This window comes from Littorina saxatilis, linkage group LG8 (genome assembly GCF_037325665.1).
Source record: "Littorina saxatilis isolate snail1 linkage group LG8, US_GU_Lsax_2.0, whole genome shotgun sequence".
In the NCBI taxonomy this organism is placed as follows: Eukaryota; Metazoa; Mollusca; class Gastropoda; order Littorinimorpha; family Littorinidae; genus Littorina; species Littorina saxatilis.
Genome location: NC_090252.1, coordinates 28,213,955 through 28,239,296, shown reverse-complemented (window position 1 = coordinate 28,239,296; position 25,342 = coordinate 28,213,955). Strand labels below are relative to the sequence as shown.

General features: G+C 42.4%; 1 protein-coding gene across 1 annotated transcript; it reads right to left on the bottom strand.

Annotated features, from left to right (window-relative positions):
• Positions 1–149: 149 nt before the first annotated feature.
• LOC138973203 (TLC domain-containing protein 5-like) lies at positions 150–25,217 on the bottom strand. Its single transcript, XM_070345912.1, has 4 exons — positions 25,080–25,217; positions 19,822–20,036; positions 10,876–10,971; positions 150–6,291 (listed from the first exon to the last, which is right to left on the bottom strand). Exons 2-4 carry the CDS (start codon positions 20,027–20,029, stop codon positions 5,585–5,587), a joined length of 1,011 nt encoding a protein of 336 aa, XP_070202013.1. The 5' UTR covers positions 20,030–20,036; positions 25,080–25,217; the 3' UTR covers positions 150–5,584.
• Between the last annotated feature and the right edge of the window lie 125 nt (positions 25,218–25,342).

Below are 25,342 nucleotides of genomic sequence, written 5' to 3'. Positions count from 1 at the left end.
CCGAGGGCATCAGGCCACTAACAACAGTCTGTACCCGAGGGCATCAGGCCACTAACAACAGTCTGTACCCGAGGGCATCAGGCCATTAACAACAGTCTGTACCCGAGGGCATCAGGCCACTAACAACAGTCTGTACCCGAGGGCATCAGGCCGCTAACAACAGTCTGTACCCGAGGGCATCAGGCCACTAACAACAGTCTGTACCCGAGGGCATCAGGCCACTAACAACAGTCTGTACCCGAGGGCATCAGGCCACTAACAACAGTCTGTACCCGAGGGCATCAGGCCACTAACAACAGTCTGTACCCGGGAATATAGCTCAGTTGGTAGCGCGCTGGATTTGTATTCAGTTGGCCGCTGTCAGCGCGAGTTCGATCCCAGGTTCGGCGGAAATTTATTTCACAGAGTCAACTTTGTGTGCAGACTCTCTTCGGTGTCCGAACCACCCCCCGTGTATACTACATTGGGTGTGCACGTTAAAGATCCCACGATTGACAAAAGGGTCTTTCCTGGCAAAATTGCTTAGGCACAGTTAATAATTGTCTACCATACCCGTGTGACTTGGAATAAGGCCGTGAAAGGTAAATATGCGCCGACATGGCTGCAATCTACTGGCCGTATAAAATTTCATCTCACACGGCATCACTGCAGAGCGCCTAGAACTGTACCCACGGAATATGCGCGATATAAGCCTCATTGATTGATTGATTGATTGTACCCGAGAGCATCAGGCCACTAACAACAGGCATATTTGCCATTGCTGCTCTTTGTCACTCAAACGTCAATAAAAAAAAATTAAAAAATAAAAACTTATTTTTTCCAAAAACAATCGTCCCCGTTTCATGAAGAAAAGAAATAAAGGCTCTAATAACTTAAACTCAGCCGCACCTATGCTCTCTCTTTCTCTCTCTCACAGTGTTTATCAAAGCTGAAGGATTGTAAGGGCTGGATCTAAGGGGTGAATAGGTTCCAGACCCCCACCCCCTCCCCTCAACCCATCTTAATGGTCAAAAGATGCCTTTTTTTTCTCAAGAAGAGACCCCAAATCACCCTTTCAAATGCTCAATAACAGTAGACCTTATCACAGACTCAGCCATACAAGAAATGTCATGGTTACAGTATGATTTGTAAAGAAAAACTGAAGCAGAAATCTGTCATAACACACACCACAATGCAACATGTAATACATGTACCAAAAGTTCAACCATGGAATTGGGAAATCTCCATTTGTACATTAATTAGTAACATTGAACAGAGCTTTGGTTTATACCTACTTTGAATTTAAGTCCTGATTTTGACACATATAAACGCTAAGCCCTTCAGCTGGGGCTCTTAATTAAATCTATGGAAAATTGTAAATTTACATGAAAATGTCATGTCTGAAAGTTATACCAAATAAAAAGAAGGGCATAACCAGTCCCCAAAAATAATAAGGTTACACGAAAATATGCAAGAGGTACAGCATCTGATAAAAGTAACGGGAATTGTACACATACAGTAGAAAAACAACTACAGATGTATTCTCTTAATACAGCACACACACACACACACACACACACACACACACACACACACACACACACACACACACACAAAACTCAAATAAAAAGAAAAGAAACACCATAAGCTGACTGAAACGACTAAAAAATTCAGCTAGCACTAACTCAACGTGCTTATCAAGTACTCAGCTGAATTCAAAGGGATGCAACTCCAGTACTAAAAAGGCCACAATAAAATATACATTACAACAATACTTGTCCATAAACAAATTGTGTCATTACATGCATGTTAAAATGAAATACATGAAGGGAAAATTAGATAGTTTCTGGATACACACATATATATGTATAATGCTTTCACTTCAGGCAATCAGTTTCAGCAGGCAATTATCATGTTCACATGACTGAACCTAAAACTACACAAAACTACATTTAATGGAAAGCATCAGCTTTTGGGCATGGCACACTGATCTTAATCTTGTTTCTCTGGGATTTCATTCAATTACTTCTTGTCATTATTCTCTCTCTCTCTCTCTCTCTGTCTCTCTCTCTCTGCCACAACCCTCGAAAAATAAAATTTGATTTGATTTGATTTGATCTCTCTCTCTCTCTCTCAGTCACACACACACACATCCACACACGTATACTTGCAAACACAATACACACTTGTGCACACATAGTCTCTCTCTCTCTCTTTCTCTCTCTCACACAGACACACCCACTGATTTCTCTGTCACGTCACCCTCGCTTCATGATTTTTATCGCACACACTTACAAGCATGCAATCATAAATATATATATATATTATGCACGCACACACACTAATGCACATTCACATTCCGATGCTCGCAACACACAATCTCACACCGTACATCCCCCGTTCCCCCTCCCCTGTAATAGTTGGCAAGCTCTCAAGATGCCATAGAAACACAATATCAAATTTAGTAACCAGTCAGAAATGTATTGCCAAAGATTACATGATGTAAATTTACAATGTGTAATGTCAAGTGGATTGTCAATGTCTCAAACAGAAAAGTTGCATCATTACGGTAAACAGAGTTCAAAACTGCATGTAAACAAGAAAAATTAATTCTTCACTCAAAAAAACACAGATTTGCAAACAAACCAGAGCACAGAGAAAAACTATTATGGTGTCATAAGCCAGCAAAACAAAGACGTTAATTACTATTCAGCCTAGAGACAAAGTGTTGCTGTCTGGCGTCCGCCTCCAGAGTCCAAGAAAAATGTCCCTCTTTCTTTTTGCTGTGATGCCCGCAGAACCCCTTGGCACGGTGGTGCTCTCAGACACCTCGTACGAAGGCTGTATTACGTCTCCTATTACATGTACTATAATCAAACACACCTCCAAATGCCACAATTCTGTACACATAGCTTTTGCTAAAAGTGGCAGTTAGGGAACAATGGCCGAGTGTGTATGCATGCACATATATGCATGTGCGCTGGCTTGTATGTGTGTGTGTGTGTGTGTGTGTGTGTGTGTGTTATTCACAAGTGCCTTCGCTCACTTCAAAATACATGTAATTATGATTGCTTATTACACTGTCTTTTACTAAATCTGTATTTAAAATCTCCTCACAGGATCAAGCTTTCGACCAGACAGTCTGGAAAATGTGGGTTGTGTAAGAATTTAAATTTAAGGCAAAAAAAAAAATAGGTCTGTTTACGGTAACCCGACCGACCCTATTTTTTGTGCGCGACCCTAGACTTTTTTTGGGCATTTGGGGAAAAAAAAAATAAAATAAAAATCTTTTGGTTTTTTTTGCAAAATAACGTAAAAATATGGTTTTTTGGAGGAAAAAAAAAAAAAAAAAAAAAAATCCCGACCTACCGACCCTATTTTTTTGGCCTATGATACCGTAAACAGACCTATTTATTTTTTTTGGCCTAATGTAAAAAGTACATTTGTGACCCTCCACCACGAAATGAGTCGCATGTCACCTCGCGCGGTTCTGCGCTAGGCTTAATATAAGTCCGGCGAGTGTCTGGTAACAGTGTGAGGGTCACCTTAGTCAACGACTTATAACTCAAACTCAAACGGTTTTCACCACTGGATAGAGCATAAAAAAACCTTTAGGAAAATGTAAAAATATGAAAATCATGTAAAGGTGACATGCGACTCATTTCGTGGTGGAGGGTCACATTTGTAAATTCGCCATCTGGATAAAAATATACACTTTTTTACCGCATCTTTGCACCGTAATAATGGAGCCTACATGACCCATGCCATCCAAATAAGGATAAACACCTTAAAATTCCTTCTTAAATTTCACATGGGTCGTACATGCACAGTAAACACCAACTGACTGTGTAGTTCAATTAAGGTCGAGCTAATGTATTTACTTGTTTATAAAAGCAACCATTTGAAAGCTGGCCAGTAGGAAGGTCCCATAGTGTTTGGGGATTACTTGAAGTCTCAAAGAACAGTTTCAGAGATACTTTTGTGAGGCTCCAGGTCGTCCACAACCCAGAAAGCAAGGTCAAGGTTAATCACGTGTTGAACACCAGTTTGTATCTCATGACTTACATCCCAGCATGGAGGCTGGCAAAAATGCTTTAAAAAACTGGAGATATCAAACTGAGAATAATTCAGAATAAACTATACAGAATGAGATACGACAACAACTGAGCAAAGCCCATTTTTTTCTTCCAAAATGAAGTCCCTGAAGTTAATAGTGAAACAAAGTTTGGGAATGCAAATATTGACATCTCTGAAAACTGCTGTCACTTATCATGCATGTCTCCCGAGGAAATGACAAAGCATTTGAAGAATGAAGTTTCTTTCAGCGACTACGTCCTTTTAGCAGTGGAATATTACTTGTTAAGTCCGCCACCACAAGCAGGGTCCCCACTGGTTTTTAGAAACAAAATTCCATGACTTTTCCATGACTTTCCATGAGCCTCAATAACATTTTCCATGACTAGATCCACAGGTCGCCATTTCCGAACACGCAAACTTTTTACGTCTTGTCACTGCCAGTTTTGACACTGGCTTGCTTTGCACTGAATTTGAGTCAGTTTCTACGCAGTGTCTCTTCGACAAGCAAGGCAAGCATTTGCTACGCAGTCAGATTATCGGTAATGTTTGCTGGTCCTGTCATTTCAAAGGTTGATTTTTTTTCTTTCTTATTTTTGTTAAATTCCATGACTTTCCATGACTTGAATTGGAATTCCATGACTTTCCAGGCCTGGAAAATTAAAAATCAAATTCCATGACTTTCCAGGTTTTCCATGACCTGTGGGAACCCTGCACAAGGCTATTCAATAATGAGCCATTCACTGACGAAAAAGCTGGTTAAAATGCCATTAAAAACGGAGGATATCACTTTGAAATTAACTGAACTTTATGAATGAATGAGCCATTCAAGAAAACACAGTCAGTTTGTCTGTCTCTTCAAGAACACATCTTCCAACGACATAACACACATAATTGTTTGTTACACCCTCATCATAACACAGGGAAATAAAATAATGCCAACCTTTACATTAACAACTGTGAATGCCCTTTTTTCTCTTGCTGAAATGTTCTTCCATTGCCAAATGTGTTTATACGTATGACCGCAACTATCAAATCAATCTTCACTTTTAAAATTCACTTTTTCATTTTAAATTCATGTCCTAAATAGGCTTGTAGACCCGACAGACATTAGGACCCCAAGTCAGGCATCAGTCTTCACATTGACGACTGCACATAAAATCAGTAAGAGGTAACGCGAATAAGACTTGAAACCTTTTTACAAAATGCAGTTTAGAGCAATTAATACATCACCATCATTTATTGTTTATATGACCGCAACTGCATACATGTATCAAATTAATCTTCACACTGATGACTGCACATAAAATCAGTAAGAGGTAATGCGAATAAGACTCGTAACCTTTCGACAAAATGCAGTTTTAAGCAATCAGTAAGTCACTGTCGTTGAACGCAAGGATGAAAAGTCACACCAGACAGCCGAAGTCGGCTCCTGTAACATTCCCCACGTCCTACACCAAGTGGGGCATCCAGATCCAGGGACGCACGTTCAGTCACAGCCTTACAGCAGCTACAATCACAGACTTTTAGTTCAGCCGTTAGCGAGTACACCATTTGAAAGTCCACCTATACAATCATCCCTTACACCCTTGTATTCTGCAGACCTGCCATCGTGCAAAGTTCCATTAGAATGCTTGTGTGTTACATTGCCCCTCTGGCGCACCCCGTTTTTTGAAACACTCTTCTGTTCTTTAGGAACAACGCCATCACCATTATGAGAGATCTCCCGTGAAAAGCTTTCATCAGAACTGCTTTTCGTATCACCCTCATCCAGCAGGCTTCGCGAAAGCTCCTCACCTCCAACTGTACTGCAGGCGGCACCACTCGGGGGCTCCGACTTTTTCTGCCTGACGCCACGCCAAGCCCGGTACTTCTTGGTGTACTTGCGAACAGCGTACCTAAAGATGCTGACCCAGAACATCCAGCCGATGAGGTAAATGGCGACGGCTCCAAAGCGCCCCATGAATTCAGTAGGCTGCAGGAAGTAGGAGTAAATCAGAACGGTCCCCACGCCGATGCGAAGGGCGAAGAAGGACAGCATGAAAGCCACGTCAGTGATTTCACCCAGGACGGTGTGGTAGCGGCCCGTCTCTCGCAGAAACCAGCGCAGCTGTAGGAGGGGGTTGGTCGCCTCAGAGCCGCACACAGTGGCCATCATCTCCGTGCCCAACTTGCCGGACACCAGCACCCAGGTCAGGCCCAGCAGGCTCAGCGAGTGGTGCAGCAGCATTGGAGGCCCTGCAAGTACAGTGGCACAAACATGTAGCGTAATAGCACACAAGAAAATGAGTTTATCAGAATTTTTAAACAAAACGAGTTTTTAAAGTCATGAAATAGAGCATAGAATAATAAACAACATGCAAAACAACAACAATAACAGAATCAAAAATTTACTTTTTTGATTCTGAATTTTGGAATATTGGCAGTCTATTTGTTTTTGGATCACAACAATTAAAAACCAACCAACAAACACAACAACTCCCCCCAAAACCAAAAGATTCATTCTGTAGCTTCTCTTGTACACAGAAGCCCATCACATAGGTTTTTGGGAATTCAACACAGAAGGGACGGGTTTTACAGAAAATGTGTACAGGACTGCAGGACTTAAAGGTCTGAGTGCTTCTAGTGCTTCTAGTGTTTCTCTTGGGCTCTCAGCCACACTTCAGTCGTCTATTTCTTAAGAAAATTACCGTAAACTACCTTGTTTGAAAAAAATGTTTTGTGAGAATGTTTTACTTTTTATATTCTTATCTGTTACAAAAAGATCATTGCTTCAATATCAATAGTGCTCTGATGCACACTCCATCTTTTAAGCACACTTACATCTTAAGTTTGTCTAATTTTGCTAGAAACATAATTTGGTATCAACTAGATTAAATCATTCGCTGTGTATCGGAATTGGAATTCCGACACCTGTGTTTAGCGTTGCCCGCACGTTTGTAGTTTAGTTCCGACGGATATCACGAATTTTTAACAGTGTAAACGGCCCTGCTGACCAAGGGAAACAACCCCCGCAACAAACTTCCATCTGTCTACAGTGGAACCATTCACTGTAAACAGTTCCTTCCCTTCAATTGTTGGGATTAATTTGATTTTGTTGACGGTGTGCGACCCACGTGTTTTGACTTTTCCAAGATGGCGGATCGTTCTGCTACAAGACGTAGTAACTTGAAAAGAGTGCTAGAACTTGTTATTCAGTACGGTTCTGATCTTGACCTTAGTGATGATGATAGTGGAGATGATATTTTAGATTCTGGTGACGAGTTTGTGCCAATGGACGATAATTTGGGTGATGATTCGGACAATGAAAGTGTCGATCATGACATTGTGTATGATGAACCCATGACGTAGAAAGTTTGGGTTTTTTTTGCTTCAAAGAGGTAGTTTGACTGGATGTGAAGACAACAAAAGGTATGTTCTTTCAAATGTTTCATATATTTTCTAAAAGAGCAAGTTTCAAACTTTGCAAAAATGTAAGGTAGGTAAGGTTATTTTGTGTTGTTGATTTTTATTATTTTTTTAAAATGGGTCAAAATAGTGCGATTTGAGGGAACACAGGGACAATTTAGACACGCCTCGATTATGCTTGACACTCACCAGTTCAAATCTATTTAACAGTAATTTTTGTTTCTGATTCACCAGCAACACTCTTGACATTTGAAACAGTGCATATCAGCTTGATTTTGTGAGAAAAAGTACTGCAACTGGTGTTTCATTCAAGAACAAAAAAGTTTGTTTTTTTTGCTTCAAATTGGATATTTTGCCTGGATATGAAGACAACAATAGGTATGTACTTTCAAATGTTTCATATATTTTCTAAAAGAGTAAGTTCCAAACTTTGCAAAAATATAAAGGTATGTAAGGTTATCTTGTGTTGTTGATTTTTTATAATTTTTTCAAAATGGCTTTAAATCGCGCGCTGGCATTTGAGGGAACACAGGGGAAATTTAGACGCGCCTTGAATGAGTTAAACCTTGTACATGTATAGTCCAAAAGCTCATAATGTAAAAGACAGTAAATTTGCACATGCCAACTCTCAAAAGTGTGTTGTGCAATTTATACTGTGAACACTGTCACATACATGTACATCTAAGCGACATGCTCTCTAGTGACGTAACTGTCTGAAGAACTACACTGTGGTTAGTTATTTTGACACAAGACTATCCAGTGAAGTCATGGGATGTATGCAGGCTAAAGTCAGAGTCTTGTCATCTGAGGTAAAATGAAAATCTTTAGGTGGTGTGTTTCTCGGCAAGCAGTCTCGTGAGATAATGCAGCATAGAGAAACTCCACAACGCACAAGGCCCAATTAATCAAGCTTGTTCCATATTGGTAAAGAAAGAGAACATTTTGTCAAACTGTCAAAGTTTTTGAAGAGCAGCAAATACAAAAGAATGCTAAGTTTACTTCCATCACATCATCAATAGCTTTTTCATACTAAAATGAAAACGTTTGTTTTACAGATCAGGCTTGCTGTACAGAACGGTTATTTTCAAAGATGTTTTCACAGAAGATAAACCGCTCTTCAAAACCAAGGGTAAGGAACATGTTGGTACAGAACATGCAGGTCCAGAACATGCAACAACAAAAATTCAAAAGAACTTCAGAGTAAGAAAAAGTTGTGTCCCCTGAATCAGCCCACAGATCTTTGGTCCAAGGGAGAGAACTGGTCACAAAGTAAATCTCCCCAAAGGATGGGAGAAAACCACCTGCGTCGTATCACCTGGGCTCAGAGGTGCAGGATCTGGGTGACGCCCAACTGGGTGAGAACAAGCCGTGGCATCTGATTGGTAGAAATCATACACAGATCTCAAGTTCAATCAAACCGACAACGGCTGCGAACCACCCATTTCAGTTGCACCCATACAGGTTCTCTTCGTGCACCGCAGCCCTGTTCTCTGAAATGCATGACAAGGCTTGGCGGCTCACTGTAAAATGAGAGACAAAATGGATTTACCAAAGGCAAGAAGACACCAACAAGACTTAATCAAACGAGCTGTATAACCTTGTGAGGGAAGTGTCCATTCAGTTCTGTTTCTTCAGACAACTGCATTATCAAACCTTTTTGTTAACTGTGCCTTCTGTACTCCCCTCATTTCTAGCATTGTGATAACTGTTTATCGCATTTTACTGATCACATGACAAAAACACCTGTTGTCATTGGTCAACTAGGAACTGTATATCAATTGATATCGCAGAGGAAGTTCCTAGTGAATTTGATATCGTGCAGGAAGTAGTTTTCCAATTGTAATTTTGAAGAAAAAAATCTCACTTGAACTTGAAGGAAACACAAGTCTCCCATTATTTTAAAGCGCAAATTTATAAAAGGAAAGTAATTGCATCAGCAAGTTTAAGCTGTGTAATGAATAAATACACACTTTTTCCACCCACCTTTAACAGAGAAGTAGTAGTATGTTTTAATCTTACCGAGGGAGGCGATTGGAACAGCCGTAAACAAACTGAACTTTGGAGCAAGAAGCGAGTTCTCTTGCAGGGTATCAGCGCTCATCACTCACGTAAAGGCTGGAAATGAGCAGCCGATTTAAACATTTTGCTCCAGCAGGAATCACTGTCCCATCCCTCTTTGTCGTAGCCATGCAAAATCCACACAAAAAACTCAACAGCTTCAAAACAGTCACGAAGGCTATCGGAAGACGCCATCTTTGAAAGTTGTCTTGGAATATTGTGTCGTCTGCAGTTGGCGATTCGACAAAATTATCAACACTGCAGTCCGTCGATAACGACTAAGAACTGGAAGCTGTCTTCTACACAGAAAATGAGCCAGAGGACTTCACTGTTACAGTCCGGGGCACTTCAGTTCCTGCCATCGTTTAGAATTGCCAAATTAAAGCCTTTGAAGTCTAAAAGACTGCAAGTAACCGCAAAGGCTGTTCCGTGTTCCTCCACTGAACCTTTTTTGTGTGATCTGTTTACACAATATTTTTCTTTTCTTTGTTGTTTTTAGATGCCTTATTTACGTCTTAGAAAACGAAAGAGTATTTGAAAAATTAAAATTATAGCAGCAAAGTTGCGAAAGCAGGAACAGACAATCCAACATTAGCAACATGGCAGTAGCCTCCCTTGCGCTTGATAGATTTCTTAGACTGGGGTTAATGGGTTCTTCTTCCGAAATGGAATGCGATAAAATCGTTATCGTTAGATTTGACTGCGATATCCAGATTTATCAGTGCCAATGTCTCGAAAGCCTGAATCATATCAGATCTCGGCTCACGCCTCGATCTGATATGATTTCAGCTTTCTCGACATTGGCACTGATAAATCTGGATATCGCAGTCAAATCTAACGATAACTAATGTCCCACGCTTTCCTTCTTTGCCTCTACTAAAGCAAACGTGTGCAAGGTTGTATGTTACACGCTTCCGAGCATGACAAGAACGGAGCCAAACTCGCAATCGTCCCTCCCCTCCAAAATTTATGAAAAACGTGTTTGTTCTCTCCTCTATTGAGGCTGTAAGACATAAATGCTATTCAGACTTGGTCGCGCGACCGACGTTTTCTTCCACATTCGATATGCTGATGTAGTAATCTCGTGTAGAAAAAACGTCTGTCACACGACCAAGTCTGAATAGCAGATAATGTCTGATGGTGAACTTTGTGTCCTGGATGCCACACAAGAGTAGCTTTTCTTGTAAAGTCTGCAAAATCAAGCTTTGTCATATTTATTTATTTTAATTTTTTGTTTTAATGATTTGGAGTTGGGAGAAAAAAATAAGGTCGGTCGGGGAACAGGAACCACTTAATTTATTTTTTGTATGGCCTTAAATGGAAGACTTCAGACTTCACAGTAAAGTAAAAACTGACCTTCAGTCTGAAAATAGAGGCACCAGGTGAAGTCGAAGATGAAGTAGCCCAGACATATCGTGGTAGTCGTTACCTGCAGCGGTGTGTTTGGCCCTCCTGTAAATCACAAGGAAAATGTAAATATTTTCTTAACGCTCATATTCATGAGCTCATAGCCTGGCTCATCTGTAAGCACTATGAAACCTTGGTACAATAAACACAATTATTTGAAATGAACACTTTTAAATCACAAAAGCTTTCCATACCGAAAGACTGAAATATTTCACAAAAACAGCAGCATTATGTAAACATCAAAAACAATAACAGAGCATGTATAACATCAGGAGAAAAAAACACACAAAATATGATTGTATTCAGTGGCCGAGGTCTTGTTGGTACTGCAAATAAATTAGGTTACGCAAGGAGTTACAAACACATAAAGCCTACGTATTTCGTAGCTCGGCAAATGCGTAACTTGGTGGTCACGACGCTTGCTTAGTCGTTTGCGGACGAACGGAATACGTAAGGAGCCAACGCAGAGCGCAAAATTGTACTATTTTTAGAGAAGGGGTAAGCCCGTGAAGTCACGTTTAACTAATTACGTCAAAATCCTACATGGAAGTCTATTAGTCTTGGCGATACGGAGAACTTTTTTCATTTTGGGTACTTTACGTCAAGATGTTGTGTTTGATTACGCGAGATATTATTCGTTTTGTTCTTTGTGGACTGGGTGGCCGAGTGGTAACGCACTTGCGCTCGGAAGCGAGAGGTTGCGTGTTCGACCCTGGGTCAGGCCGCAATTTTCTCCCCCCTTTCCTAACCTAGGTGGTGGGTTCAAGTGCTAGTCTTTCGGATGAGACGAAAAACCGAGGTCCCTTCGTGTACACTACATTGGGGTGTGCACGTTAAAGATCCCACGATTGACAAAAGGGTCTTTCCTGGCAAAATTGTATAGGCATAGATAAAAATGTCCACCAAATACCCGTTTGACTTGGAATAATAGGCTGTGAAAGGTGAATGTTCGCCTAACAGCAGACCTGTTTACCCTTACATTGACCCACGAGGAAGATTTGAAGGAAAATGAGGAAGATTTTCCACTTCATGCGGAAGATTTTCCACTTCATGAGGAAGATTTTTTTTAAAGCCACAAACTCGCTCTAAAGCAATAAAACACTCTTTTTTTCATAATTAATTTTGCTGTGTGCCCAGAAATGATAAACTGATGGACTGTACGTGCCGTTCACAATCATTCTTCCCACCATGAGTGATCGAGAAATGACTGTCACACAGCGTGCAGTAAGAATGGCTTGGTCCAAATTTCCTGGAAACCGTCAAGTCCGGATACTTCTTTGAGTAATCTTCTTTCCACTTCTGATAATAGATTCTCTTCTTCTTTGCCCCACACGCATTAGTCGCGCTCTTCATCGTCAGTTTCGTGTCGGTGTCGGTGTTGTTCCTTTCTTTTCGTTGGAGGCATTTTGCAAAAAGACACCAACTGGCAACACGTGTAACCAAAGTACCGGAAGAAGACACACGGTTCTAACAGGAAATTGACGAAAGACGTCTTAATACTAAGAAAAATATCGCGACTTTTTGCCGAAAACATCACAAATATTTTTTCTCAAAATCGCGCCAAATTGCGGAAGACTTCAAGCAGTGCGCGGACAAGCGGAAAAACGATCTTAAATCCGTAAAACTTCCGCCCATTCCGTAAGAGTAAACAGGTCTGTAACAGGCTTGAAGTTTGCTGGTCGATGTGAATGCGTTATATATTGTGTGTAAAAAATGTCTGTTTGTCTGTCTGTCTGTAAAAAAAATTCCATTTCAAACGGCAGAAATTAATATGTAAAGCGCGGAGAGCACAGTTGTGGTTCGCGCTATATAAGCTCCCCCATAATAAAATAATAATCAAGCTGACAAAGATGGAAGCTCCAAAGTGTGTCGATATTGCTATCATGTGATCGTCACATGATACATATTAATAGACTGTGAACTACGTCACTATTATGTGTGTGAATGTACGCGCGAGACATGCGCAGTGTTGTACGATGTTACCGCCAAGATGGCCTAGAAGCCAAACAATAAAGTGAAGCCATTATCTCTTCAACTGTTACTGCAGTGTCCGTTTCTGTACATGGAACCCGGAGCGAATGCGTCCATAAACATTCAACAAACACAAAACGATACATGGTGTCAGAATCATCATGGCAGAAGACGGAGTAGCAGCGCAGCCGAGGTCGGTAACCGTCAAAGTTCCGTTACCTCAGAGACTTGAGCTTTCAGCACAAGGTTTGGAGGCGACTTGGCGCAAGTTCAAGCGGTCGTGGGAGACATACGAACTAGCATCGCGTCTTGATTCTCAGGATGAGAAGTATCGAGCCGCAGTATTCAAGACTTGTCTCAGTGATGATGCAAGGGACGTGTTCGAAGGTTTGCCTTTCGAGGCTGCAGACGACAAGGACAAAATTACGAAGATAATTCCCTTGTTCGAAGCCTACTGTGTGGGGGAGACATCGGAAGTCTACGAGACTTACAAGTTTCACCAGCGAAAGCAAGAGAAGGGGGAAACGATCGACACGTACATCGGAGCACTCCGACAACTAGCTAGCTCCTGTAACTTCAAGACATTCGAAGAAAGGATGCTACGCGATCAAGTCGTTATTGGACTGTCAGATGACACGGTTCGGGAAAAACTCTTGCAAGAGTCAGGTCTAACTTTGAAAAAGTGCATTGAGATCTGCAGAGTGAGTGAGGCAGCAGCCCAGCAGGCCAAGAGTATGGCTGGTGATGAAGCCCTACATCGTGTCGGTGTGCATGTGAGAAAAAAGACAAACAGTCAGAAGGACAAGGGTGCTACCCCGAAGTCGAAGCATGATCGTCATGATGGTAGAGGTATGGGCGAAAGAGACAGTGGTGTGAAAGCGTGTGTGTATTGTGGCAAATCGCACAAGAAAGGCAAGGAACACTGTTTCGCATATGGCAAGACTTGCAATCGTTGCAAAAAGAAAAACCATTTTGCTCGTCAGTGCAAACAAAGCTCAGATAGGCAAGTGCATGAAATGTCTGATGAAGAGAGTGATGATGATGATGGTCATTTTGTTCTGACGATGAGTGAAAATGATGATGAACATGTTTTGTCTGTTGATGATGTTGATAAATCTGTGCATGCAAAAATGCTTGTTGGACATGACAGAGTGACGACATCGTTGCAACTTGACAGTGGAGCCACTATCAACAGTTTGTCCGTAGAGACGTACAAGACTGTGACGGGAGACGTAGCGTTGACAAAGCTGACCAAAAGCAACAAACGCTTGTTGATGTATGACAATAGACCAGTAACTCCTCTAGGTGAGCGTATTCTGCCTGTGGTCAATCCAAAGAACGGCAAAAGCTACAAAGTGCGCTTTGTGGTAGTGAACGCCAAAGTGAAGGATATCTTGGGCTGTAGAGCAAGCCAACACATGCAGTTGATCACGGTCAATGTCGAGAACATTTCAGCCATAGGCACAGGGGATAAGCATGTTCTCACAGGGTTTGATGACGTATTCAAAGGGGAGGTTGGGGCTCTGGACGGAAAGCTAACGTTTGAAACAGACCCATCGGTTCCTCCAGTGAAGCTTCCATGTCGTCAGTGGCCCATAGCTGTCAAAGAGAAGGTCAAAGCAGAAATTGATCGTCTGCTTGAGTTAGGGGTCCTCGTTCCGGTGAACACACCAACTGATTGGATTAGCAGCGTAGTTGTGACGTTGAAGCCCAATGGTCAGGCTAGGTTGTGCATAGATCCAAAACCCTTGAACAAGGCATTGAAAAGAAATGATTACCCCATGAAGAGCATTGATGACGCGTTAGAGTCGATGGTAGGCGCAAAGATTTTCTCGCATTTCGACATGCGCAATGGCTTCTGGCACGTTGTCCTGGACGACGAAAGCAGTCTCTTGACAACGTTTGAAACCCCTTTCGGAAAATTTCGCTGGACTAGAATGCCGTTCGGTGCGTCGGTATGTCCAGAGGAATTTCAGCGCCGTGTCGATGATGCGCTGAACGGACTGCCGGGCGTGTTCGCAGTCCATGATGATGTCATTGTGTGGGGGTCGGGAGACACAGAGAAAGAAGCAGCAAAAGACCATGACCAGAACGTTCGGTTGTTCTTGCAGAGATGTCGCGAGAAGAACATCAAACTGAACAAAGAGAAGGTCGAGTACAGGAAAACTGAGGTCTCGTATCTGGGTCACGTGATCTCAAAGGACGGGTTGAAGTGTGACATGAAGAAAGTCGATGCAATCAAGTCGTTTCCGCAGCCAGAAGACAAAGCGGCGGTTCAGAGACTTCTGGGGATGGTAGGGTATCTCCAGAAGTTTGCACCACGTCTGTCGGAGGTCGCAGCGCCTCTGCGTGAGCTGGTGAAAAAAGACGTGCATTTCCGCTGGGATGAGAACCTGCACGGGAAAGCGTTTGATGAGATCAAGCGCATGTTGACTGAACCACCGGTTTTGCGATTTTTTGACCCTGGTGCGAAAACTACTCTTCAGTGTGATGCGTCTGAGTTCGGTCTGGGGGCGTGTTTGTTGTCAGATGGACAACCGGTACAGTTCGCGTCGCGAGCGCTGACCCAAACTGAACGCAACTATGCGCAAATAGAGAAGGAAATGCTTGCGATTCTCTTCGGGCTGGAACGTTTCGAGCGCTATGTGTATGGTAGACATGTTGAGGTGGAGTCTGATCACAAGCCGTTGATTCCCATTCACAACAAAACCTTGTTGGCAGCGCCAAAACGTCTGCAACGCATGTTGCTGAGAACGCAAAAGTTTGACTACACTGTGGTGTACAAGAAAGGTACAGAGATGTATCTCGCTGACACGCTCAGCAGAGCTGTGGTCAGGTCACACAAAGCAGGGAAAATGAAGAGCGAACAGATTTTCCAGACAGAAATAGAGCAGGAAATCGAGAGCATTGACATGGCCGCGCATGTGTCCGTGTCTGAAGGGCGACTCGAAGAGTTGAAAGAGGCAACAAAACGTGATAAAGATTTGTGTCGGCTGATGCAAATAACACAAGAAGGTTGGCCTGAGTCGAGACAAAGCTTACCGCTAGGTCTTCAACCTTACTTTCCATTCAGAGAGGAAGTATCGACTCAGAACGGTCTTTGTTTCAAGGCAGAAAGGATCATTGTACCAACAGAAATGAGGGAGAAAGTCCTACACTTGCTCCATCAGGCTCATACTGGGATTCAGGGTTGCATGAGAAGGGCAAGAGAACTGGTCTATTGGCCAGGAATGAACGCAGACATAGAAAAGTTGGTGAGCAAATGTGCAACTTGTCAGACACACCAAAGCAACCAACAGAAAGAGCCCATGATTTCCCACCCAATACCTGAAAGGCCCTGGGAAACGCTAGGGTGTGATCTCTTTGACTTTCAAGAGAAGTCGTACCTGGTAGTGGTAGACTACTACTCTGATTTCTTTGAAGTCGATCGCCTTGAGAACAAAACAGCAGAAGAAGTCATCTACAAGACAAAAGCCCATTTAGCCAGACATGGAATCCCTGATAAGATCATCTCTGATAACGGTCCGCCGTATAGCTCAGACAAATACAGAGATTTCGCTGAGGCTTGGGAATTCGAACACATAACCAGTTCGCCATATTATCCGCAATCCAACGGAAAGGCAGAAAATGCGGTCAAACAAGCAAAAACTCTGATCATGAAAGCTGTAGAAAGCAAAACAGATCCGTACTTGGCTCTACTAGAGTTAAGGAACATACCATCGGAGGTGATGAAAACCTCTCCAGTGCAAAGACTGTTCAGCAGAAGAACCAAAACCAGAATTCCTACAGCCAAAACTCTGCTAAAACCGCAGACGTGCACAAACGTGACTGGCAATCTGATCAAAAGAAAAGAAAAACAGACAAAGTGCTATAACAAAGGTACAGCAGAACTAGAAACCCTACAGCCAGGTCAAACCGTGAGGGTGAAGTTAGGCAAAACTTGGACAAAAGCAAAAGTAGAGCAACAGGTAGATGTCAGGTCTTACAAACTGCACACAGAAAATGGTAAAGCATACAGACGCAACAGGCGTCAAATCAGAACAACTGGAGAAACACTGACCAACACTGGTCCAAGGGAGACAATCACTCGAAAAACAGACCTTGATAGGCAGAGACAGCTAAATGACCAAGCAGTGAAAAACTACAGAGCAGTAGCTGATAGTCAGACTCAGGTGACCAAAGTCAGTACTCCTGTGAGTGCGACAAACACACCTGAAAATAAAACACCTGTGAAGATTCAGCCAAATGAAAAGAAAACTGAACGCATCAAAGTCAAGTTCATGAAGTCACAAACCGCAGGTAAAACAGACACAGGGCAAAGTCAAATCACTTCTCGTGGACGTCAGGTTAAACCACCAGCTTACCTGAATGACTATGTCAAAACCTAAAGACTGAAGACTGTAGGAGACAGTTCAGTATTTGTTGTTTGTGTGTTTTGTTTGAAGAGAAAAGATAAACAGTGAAGAAAGTAAACATTTGGTGGTATTGTTTATGTCCCGCGTTGTGAGCGAATGTGATAAATTTAATTCAAGGCGTTGAATTATTGTCCAGTAAAGTTTCATTGTCCAGAGAGAGAATGTGTTGTTATTATTGGAGTTGTGAAATGATGCTCTAGTCAAGATGTCCAGTCAGTGTGAATGTGAGAAATTAATCTAGGCGTAAAAATAATCTCAGCCTATTGGACTATGGTGAGAATGAGAATTTTATGTGCAGAGAATTCATTTTCCCGTGAAGTTTGGACAGTAAAAGTCTTTGGACTTGTTTATGTAAAGAAAAGGGGATGTGTCGATATTGCTATCATGTGATCGTCACATGATACATATTAATAGACTGTGAACTACGTCACTATTATGTGTGTGAATGTACGCGCGAGACATGCGCAGTGTTGTACGATGTTACCGCCAAGATGGCCTAGAAGCCAAACAATAAAGTGAAGCCATTATCTCTTCAACTGTTACTGCAGTGTCCGTTTCTGTACATGGAACCCGGAGCGAATGCGTCCATAAACATTCAACAAACACAAAACGATACACAAAGCACTGCGGCGGAAATTTTTAGTGAAGTCAAAATCCACACCTTGCTAGAAAAAAATAAGCAAAGCAATGAGGATTTGTTCAGCAAACAGAACAATGCGGAGACTGCCAAAATTAACAAGAAGGGCAAAGCCCATACGACTCACATGCTTGACCTCAACCTTTAGGGTAACTAAACCTAGCAATGACATCATACACTAAGAACTGCTTTACACATTTTTCCTACCAAAATACATGTGACCTTGACCCAAGGTCAAGGTCATCCAAGGTCATGCAACACAAAGCTGTTAATTCAAGACATAGGAAGTACAATGGTGCTTATTGGCTCTTTCTACCATGAGATATGGTCACTTTTAGTGGTTCACTACCTTATTTTGGTCACATTTCATAAGGGTCAAAGTGACCTTGACCTTGATCATATGTGACCAAATGTGTCTCATGATGAAAGCATAACATGTGCCCCACATAATTTTTAAGTTTGAAACAGTTATCTTCCATAGTTCAGGGTCAAGGTCACTTCAAAATATGTATACAATCCAACTTTGAAGAGCTCCTGTGACCTTGACCTTGAAGCAAGGTAAACCAAACTGGTATCAAAAGATGGGGCTTACTTTGCCCTATATATCATATGTAGGTGAGGTATTCAATCTCAAAAACTTCAGAGAAAATGGGAAAAATGTGAAAAATAGCCGTTTTTTAGGCAACATTTATGGCCCCTGCGACCTTGACCTTGAAGCAAGGTCAAGATGCTATGTATGTTTTTGGGGGCCTTGTCATCATACACCATCTTGCCAAATTTGGTACTGATAGACTGAATAGTGTCCAAGAAATATCCAACGTTAAAGTTTTCCGGACGTCCGGACGGACGGACGGACGACTCGGGTGAGTACATAGACTCACTTTTGCTTCGCATGTGAGTCAAAAAGCATCCGAGAATACAACCTGCCCGCCATGTTTCTTTGCTAAATACGTGCTGCGCAAAGGTTTATGACAGGGGGGGGGTGGGGGGGGGGAGCTGTCATAACATTACGGTAAAAGTAGCAGCGCAAGTTACGCTACGCTCGTGTCATGTCCACCATGTTTCTACCTTACGGTGTCTGTAGGCTTTACGCATATGAGTAAAGCCGCTACGTAGTCGACAAGACCTCGGCCACTGATCACTGCAGTAGCACCTTTTTGAAACAGTTTTCGTCCTGGAAAGAAAAAAATAATATGAAAGGTAAATAAACATGTAAAATCAAGCAGACACCTTCACTGGTAAAATATTTCTATTTGAAATTAAAGTAATGTTGTGGTACACCAACAACAACAAAAGTTGTGGTGACAGTACCACATCCAAAGCGATACAAGTTTAGAAAATGCAAGTGATGTCCTTTGTTAAGAGCTTCTCAAACTCTCCGTTATACACAAAGCCAAAACTCAAGTACACACCAAGTCTGAAGTTTCTCTTCTGTTGCAAATATTTCATGATCTGTTGAACAAAGGGAAGTAAGCGCTCTTAAGTATATATTCCAGTTTTGTTTTTCAGACTTGGAAAAATGTATTTGTGTCAACAGCATAACATACGGTTGGTTAGGTTACGCTGATGGGGTCTATGTCGACCAAAAGAGGGTGGAGTTTTTCAATAAAACTTGCAAACCATACTCGAATTTCTAAGTATACAGGGAATCCCTCTCCAGGAACTCCACCTACAGGGAATCCCACTCTTTTGGTCGACATAGACCCCATCAGCGTTACTAAAACCTAGATGTTTGACCCCTACACCTAATAGCATTGAAGAAGTAAACACACGCACACACAAGTTCTCTCTCTTTCTCTCCCCCCCCCCCCCCCCCCCCACCCCCACTCACACATACTCTCCCCGTCTCCCTCCCTGCCTTGCCACACTCACCAGCATCAGTGAAAGGCCATGGCCCCTGAATCATGCCTGACCAAAAGCTAAGCAGAGTGACAAGCACAGCGTGACACACTGTGACAGTGCGACAGTGCCATTCGGCTTTCCTGTGGGGCTGCAGGTGACGCAGCGTGAAGTACAAAGAACACCATGAAAACAGCGACAGCAGCACAGAGGGGAAGTGGAAGGTTCCGATGGTCAACATCTTGTGTCTGAAATCAAACCATGACAGCTGTTTTTAGAAAACTAAAGAGTTCTTATTGGTTACGTGTGCACCTGAGCATATAAACGCACTTCACATTAATTGGTTTTAACAGTATTTTATTCAGAGACAAGTTTACAAAGCTATGCAATGTGTAATATAAATAAAGGAGCACAACAAGATAAACTTATGAATGTGCTTTCAGAGACAACATAATAAAGTTCTACTAAAACGTTTGATATGCGATACACCTCCCAGATCACTTTATCTGTAGAATTTCAAATGTTCCATATAAAATTATAAGGGATAAAGAAAACTTTGATCTGGCTTAGCTCTAACCTCTCGTAACTGATGGGCTTGACTTTGGAATTTATGGAACTCAAACTGACCTTTCCATATCATCAAGAAATAAACAAAATTAAATTAAAAAAAAGCAATAAAAAAAATTTAAAAAAAGACCAACCTTTATGTCGACAAATACGTCTTTACATGTCACTTCAAAACCACATATCCACCACATGCAGATGCGTTACTTCTAAAGATGTAAATGAACACAAACACAGAAGAAATCACACACAGAAACCCTAACAGTGGGGAAGGTCTATTCCTTTCCCTGTTAAGAGGTAGTCCTCAGATATCATTGCTGACAACAAGCTGACCACTCATAGGTACATTACAGCGAAACCTTTTCAACAAGAGTACAGTAAGTAATACATATGGAATAGGATGGGGTGGGAGAGTGAAAAAAGTTACATGTAGTTCCTTTCCCTTTTACAAAAACAAAATCATGGAACATAATTATAAACTTCACATCTGAAGCTAGTGTCATTTATTTACATTTGGACAATCTGTAGATTTAGTCCTGAAGTTTTGCAATCAAGCACCAGGACCCAGGTACAAATATATAATCTCAATGATGAACGGATATTGCTGGATTTTATTCTCTGCTGTCTATTTGTCAACAATATTTTGAAAGTTTGTGGCTAGCTCTACTGAAATGATAGCAAACAACTTGTAAATAAATGTACACATAGCTTTAGCTTCTTCAACCTTGCACAGAGGATTGCTATAGGTTGTGATAATAATGACCCCTTGACCTCATTAAATGAACGTCAACATCAACTGTCAAACCACCGATACTGATATGAGATAATCAATTATGACATAAACTATCAATATCATGACACTTGTACTAGTTGTATGTCTCAGCTTCAACCATGACCCACTGACTGCATCATTATGCTGTTGTCTGTTTATAATAATTCTCTCCTTCCTTGCTTGCTCTTTTGGTAAAAAAGCTCAAATTGTGTGGTCATTAAATTGTTTGTATGCAACATCTGTGTGTGTGTGTGTGTGTGTGTACATAATTCCACAAATGTACATAACCTACAGGGAAGAAGGCACTATCATGTGACTATGGCGTGTTGAGCAACTCCCATTCCATTCATTGCAGACCTTGTACAAATATGTATCGGTCAGTTGACCACCAAAACGTAAAAACTATCAGTCCATCGACCGGACAAGGCTAGGTCCAATGCGTCAAATCAGAAAGGAATGCGTCAGAGACCGAAGACCGAGGCCTGGCAACAACACTGACATGGTGATCTTCTTTTTATTTATTTATTTTATTTATTTATTAAGGAGATTTCTATAGCGCATAACTAAAAGCACTATGCGCTTATCTTCTTCTGTTTATTGAGGAAACGCACTCCGAGTGTGTACAAGATTCTGCCCCCCTGTATACACTCTGACGTTAGCTTCCGGTTGCAATAGGAACGCAGATCGAGCAGTTGATTATTAGAGAGTACAAAAACAAAACTGATGCTGCACGGCCTTTACTGAATGTAGATTACATTCTTGGAGTGTACATAAAAGACCAGAGAATCCATGGCATCAACACTCATAGCGTCATCAGTCCAACGCCCTTTTGCGAAGGTGCACTATCGATGCATAGTATCAAAGTATGCTTAGGAACAAACATAAAAAACCAAACACGCACACAACAGATGCTGCACAGGGCAACTATACTGTTCAAAAAAAGAAACGCATAGCTTGTAATATTTGGTTAATTTGGTTATATGGCTACAAGGATATCCACCAAACTGCAGAAAATGTTTATCTGGTCGTCGACCTTTCGTCCATTGCCACAAGTGAGCTCTGCACGTGACGCATGCGTTATCAGTGGCTACAATGTCAAAATTGCTCATTTGGCATGACCACTCGTCATGCTTCAGTGTAATCTCGTGAAACTCGGGGAATATTGAGCTCTCACCATGTCTTCCAAAACCCATAAAAGCGGATTGTTCGCCACAAAGAAATCAGACGACAATTCAGCGACGAAAGATGGCCCGATTGAGCAGAGAAGACCGCCAAATTGCATTGGGTCATTTACAAGCAGGCCAAAGTCAAAGTGCAATCGCCAGGCACTTCCATGTGTCCCAGAGCACCATCAGTAGACTGTGGGTCAGGTTTCAAGCCACTGGCTCCGTTGCTGACTTGCCACGAGCGGGAAGACCAAGGGCGACAACTGCTGCTCACGACCGCTTCATACGGCTCCGCCACCTCCGGAATCGTTTCCTGTCGGCCTCATCTTCTGTCCAGGCTCTCCCCGGGCCACACCGATTATCGGACCAGACCGTGCGGAACCGCCTGTATGAAGCTGGTTTGAGAGCTCGCAGACCTCACAGAGGAGCTGTCCTCACCCGCCGCCATCGCCAGAACCGAGTGCAGTGGGGCAACCAGCACCTTCGCTGGACCGTCCGGAATCACTGGAGACACGTGTGGTTCAGCGACGAGTCCTACTTCCTGCTCCAGCGACATGATGGTCGGAGGAGGGTCTACCGGAGAGTAAACGAACGTTACGCGCCCAACTGTGTGGATGAGGCACCCGTTCATGGTGGTGGAGGCGTCATGGTGTGGGGGGCGATCAATACCGCTGGAAGGAGCACCCTGGTGCACATCCAAGGGCGCATAACTGCCCAGCGATACGTGGAGGAAATTCTGCGCCCACACGCCCTTCCTCTTCTGGCTGACCAGGATGCCATATTCCAGCAGGACAACGCTCGCCCACACACAGCACGACTCACCACCCAGTTCCTCACCGACCACCATGTCCAGGTGCTTCCCTGGCCATCCATGTCGCCAGACATGAACCCGATAGAACACCTCTGGGATGAATTGGACAGACGTGTGCGCAGGCGAGAAGAAGCGCCGGCAAATCACCGCGATCTATTGCAGGCACTTCAGGAGGAGTGGGACACCATCCCACAGCAAGATATCCGGCATCTGATCCAGTCCATGCCCAGAAGGTGCCGGGCAGTTGTTGCTGCTCAAGGCAGTCACACCCCCTACTGACTTGACAGCCTCGGCACCCAATCGTATTGATTGACTGATTGATTTGAAGATGCAAATGAACTGTGTGTGCATTCAACTGTGTCCATACCAAATTTCAAACAAATAATCTAAATATTGGATTTTCTGTTAATTTTTTCGAAAAATAAAACAAATTTGGCAAGTAGCAACTATATGCGTTTTTTTTTTGAACAGTATATATCCTTCAGACATGAGACCAGCAAATGTTCCAAAAGTAGGAAAGTAAGCCGGGGTCTAGGGGCAACGCCCCAGTAGGGGGTTGCCCCCCTGACGGAAAATGAATGTTAGAATTATAAAGGCCGTTTTAGGGCCTCTCCTGATAGCAAAAAATTAGATCATGCCTTTTTAAAAAGCTATAAAAACCACAAGAATAATATGTTTTAGCATTTTAAACAAAAGTGTAATTTATAACAATCACACACACAAAACTTACTTGAAAACTTTCAGAACCAACACATTTTTTCCACCAAGTCCGTATTTCACCACGCAGTGGCCGTTGTCGCACCACGTGCACACAGCCTGACCGGGAATGGATATCTTGGCGATACTGTCGCCAATGAGCTGGCGCCTTTCTTTCTTGTTGATAATGACAGTCACTTCTTTTGACAGCCAGTTGGCTTTCCACTTGTTTTTCACACTTTGGTCGTCGATCGTAAGAGCTTCCACAGCCGACAAAACAATACGGAATCCAGACGCCATGATGCTACCTTTTTCACCTTCGGCGTTTGGAGATCGGCAGCCAATCAAAACAACCCGCAAACCGCCATCGGTGAATAATTAGGCCTAGGCGATAATCGTCGGAGATCGACAGCCAATCAAACGCGACCCATGATACTGCTATGGGTTCACGCGAGTGCCGGGGTACGAATGCACTGACTTCAGACGCAGTTCGTTAGTTAGTTAGCTGTTGCTTTTCGGGTCCAGCGGACCATAATAGGCCAACGCAGACAGCTTCAGCTGAACGGTTCATACCACCACCACCCCCCCCTTTTTTTTTCTCAACGAATTTGCATCGATCTCAAGAATGGTCTGTGAGCTAAGGAAAATATCGGAATTCCGATAAAATTCGGACCAGTCCCATGTCTGATCCTTACTGGTTGGTGCAACTAAGGTACCTAAAGTGAAAGAGAAATTGGATAGTGTACCTGTGAAAATCAAAAACAGGATCTGATACTGATACTGATCTATAGGCAAGCTAAGTATTGCTTTTCGCGAATTGCCCCGGAGCCCAGTTTGAGGACAAGTCCTGTGTTATTGTGTAGTCTGAACTCTTAAAAAGAGAATTTTCAAATTAATTACTATTAACATAATTAAGTTACTGAGAATATACTCAAATGCAACCTCTTCCTTTCTGTTACCTTTCAGCAGCCCACCTGACTTCGCCCTTAGTTTTACCGTAGCACTGTTCTGCCTCGTGTTTCCGTGTTTGATTGACTCAGTAGTTTTGTTTTAAATAGCTAACAAGGACACCCACGCAGCCAAAAAAACACACCCAAGAAATAAAGGTTAACATCGCTAGTGCATGGTATTATTCAAAGTGTAACCACTAACCGTCCTCTTGAAGCGCAACCTAATGTGAGGATCAAAGCAAGATAGCAAGAGCTTGCAACTTGCAAGGCGAAGGAAGCACTTGTCGACCGGGCACGGTTCGATTTTCGTGATAAATAACTGAAGTACTTACCCTTGATGCTTCTGTCGATATCATGGACTAGAGAAGAAACTACAGCACAAGATTTGCCCGCGCTGAACTCGCAATCGATTTGGTTGTTGCCAGTTTTGATTGTTTATACTGGTTACACAGTGTTTAGCCGGTCGCCATTTTGAAAGCCGCAGCTAATAAAGATGTCGATACTCGTTCGACAAAATAGGCATTACGATAATTTATTTTGTATTTCAATCACCGCGATTCTTGGTAAATCCTATCAAAATATTTAAGAAAAGCAA

Coding starts and splice junctions, on each gene's coding strand:
- LOC138973203 (XM_070345912.1), bottom strand. CDS start 20,029: ATGTTGACCATCGGAACCTTCCACTTCCCCTCTGTGCTGCTGTCGCTG. Junction 10,972..19,821: donor ATGGCCTTTCACTGATGCTG/GTGAGTGTGGCA, acceptor TGTGATTTACAG/GAGGGCCAAACACACCGCTG. Junction 6,292..10,875: donor CCTCTATTTTCAGACTGAAG/GTCAGTTTTTAC, acceptor CTGTACTTGCAG/GGCCTCCAATGCTGCTGCAC.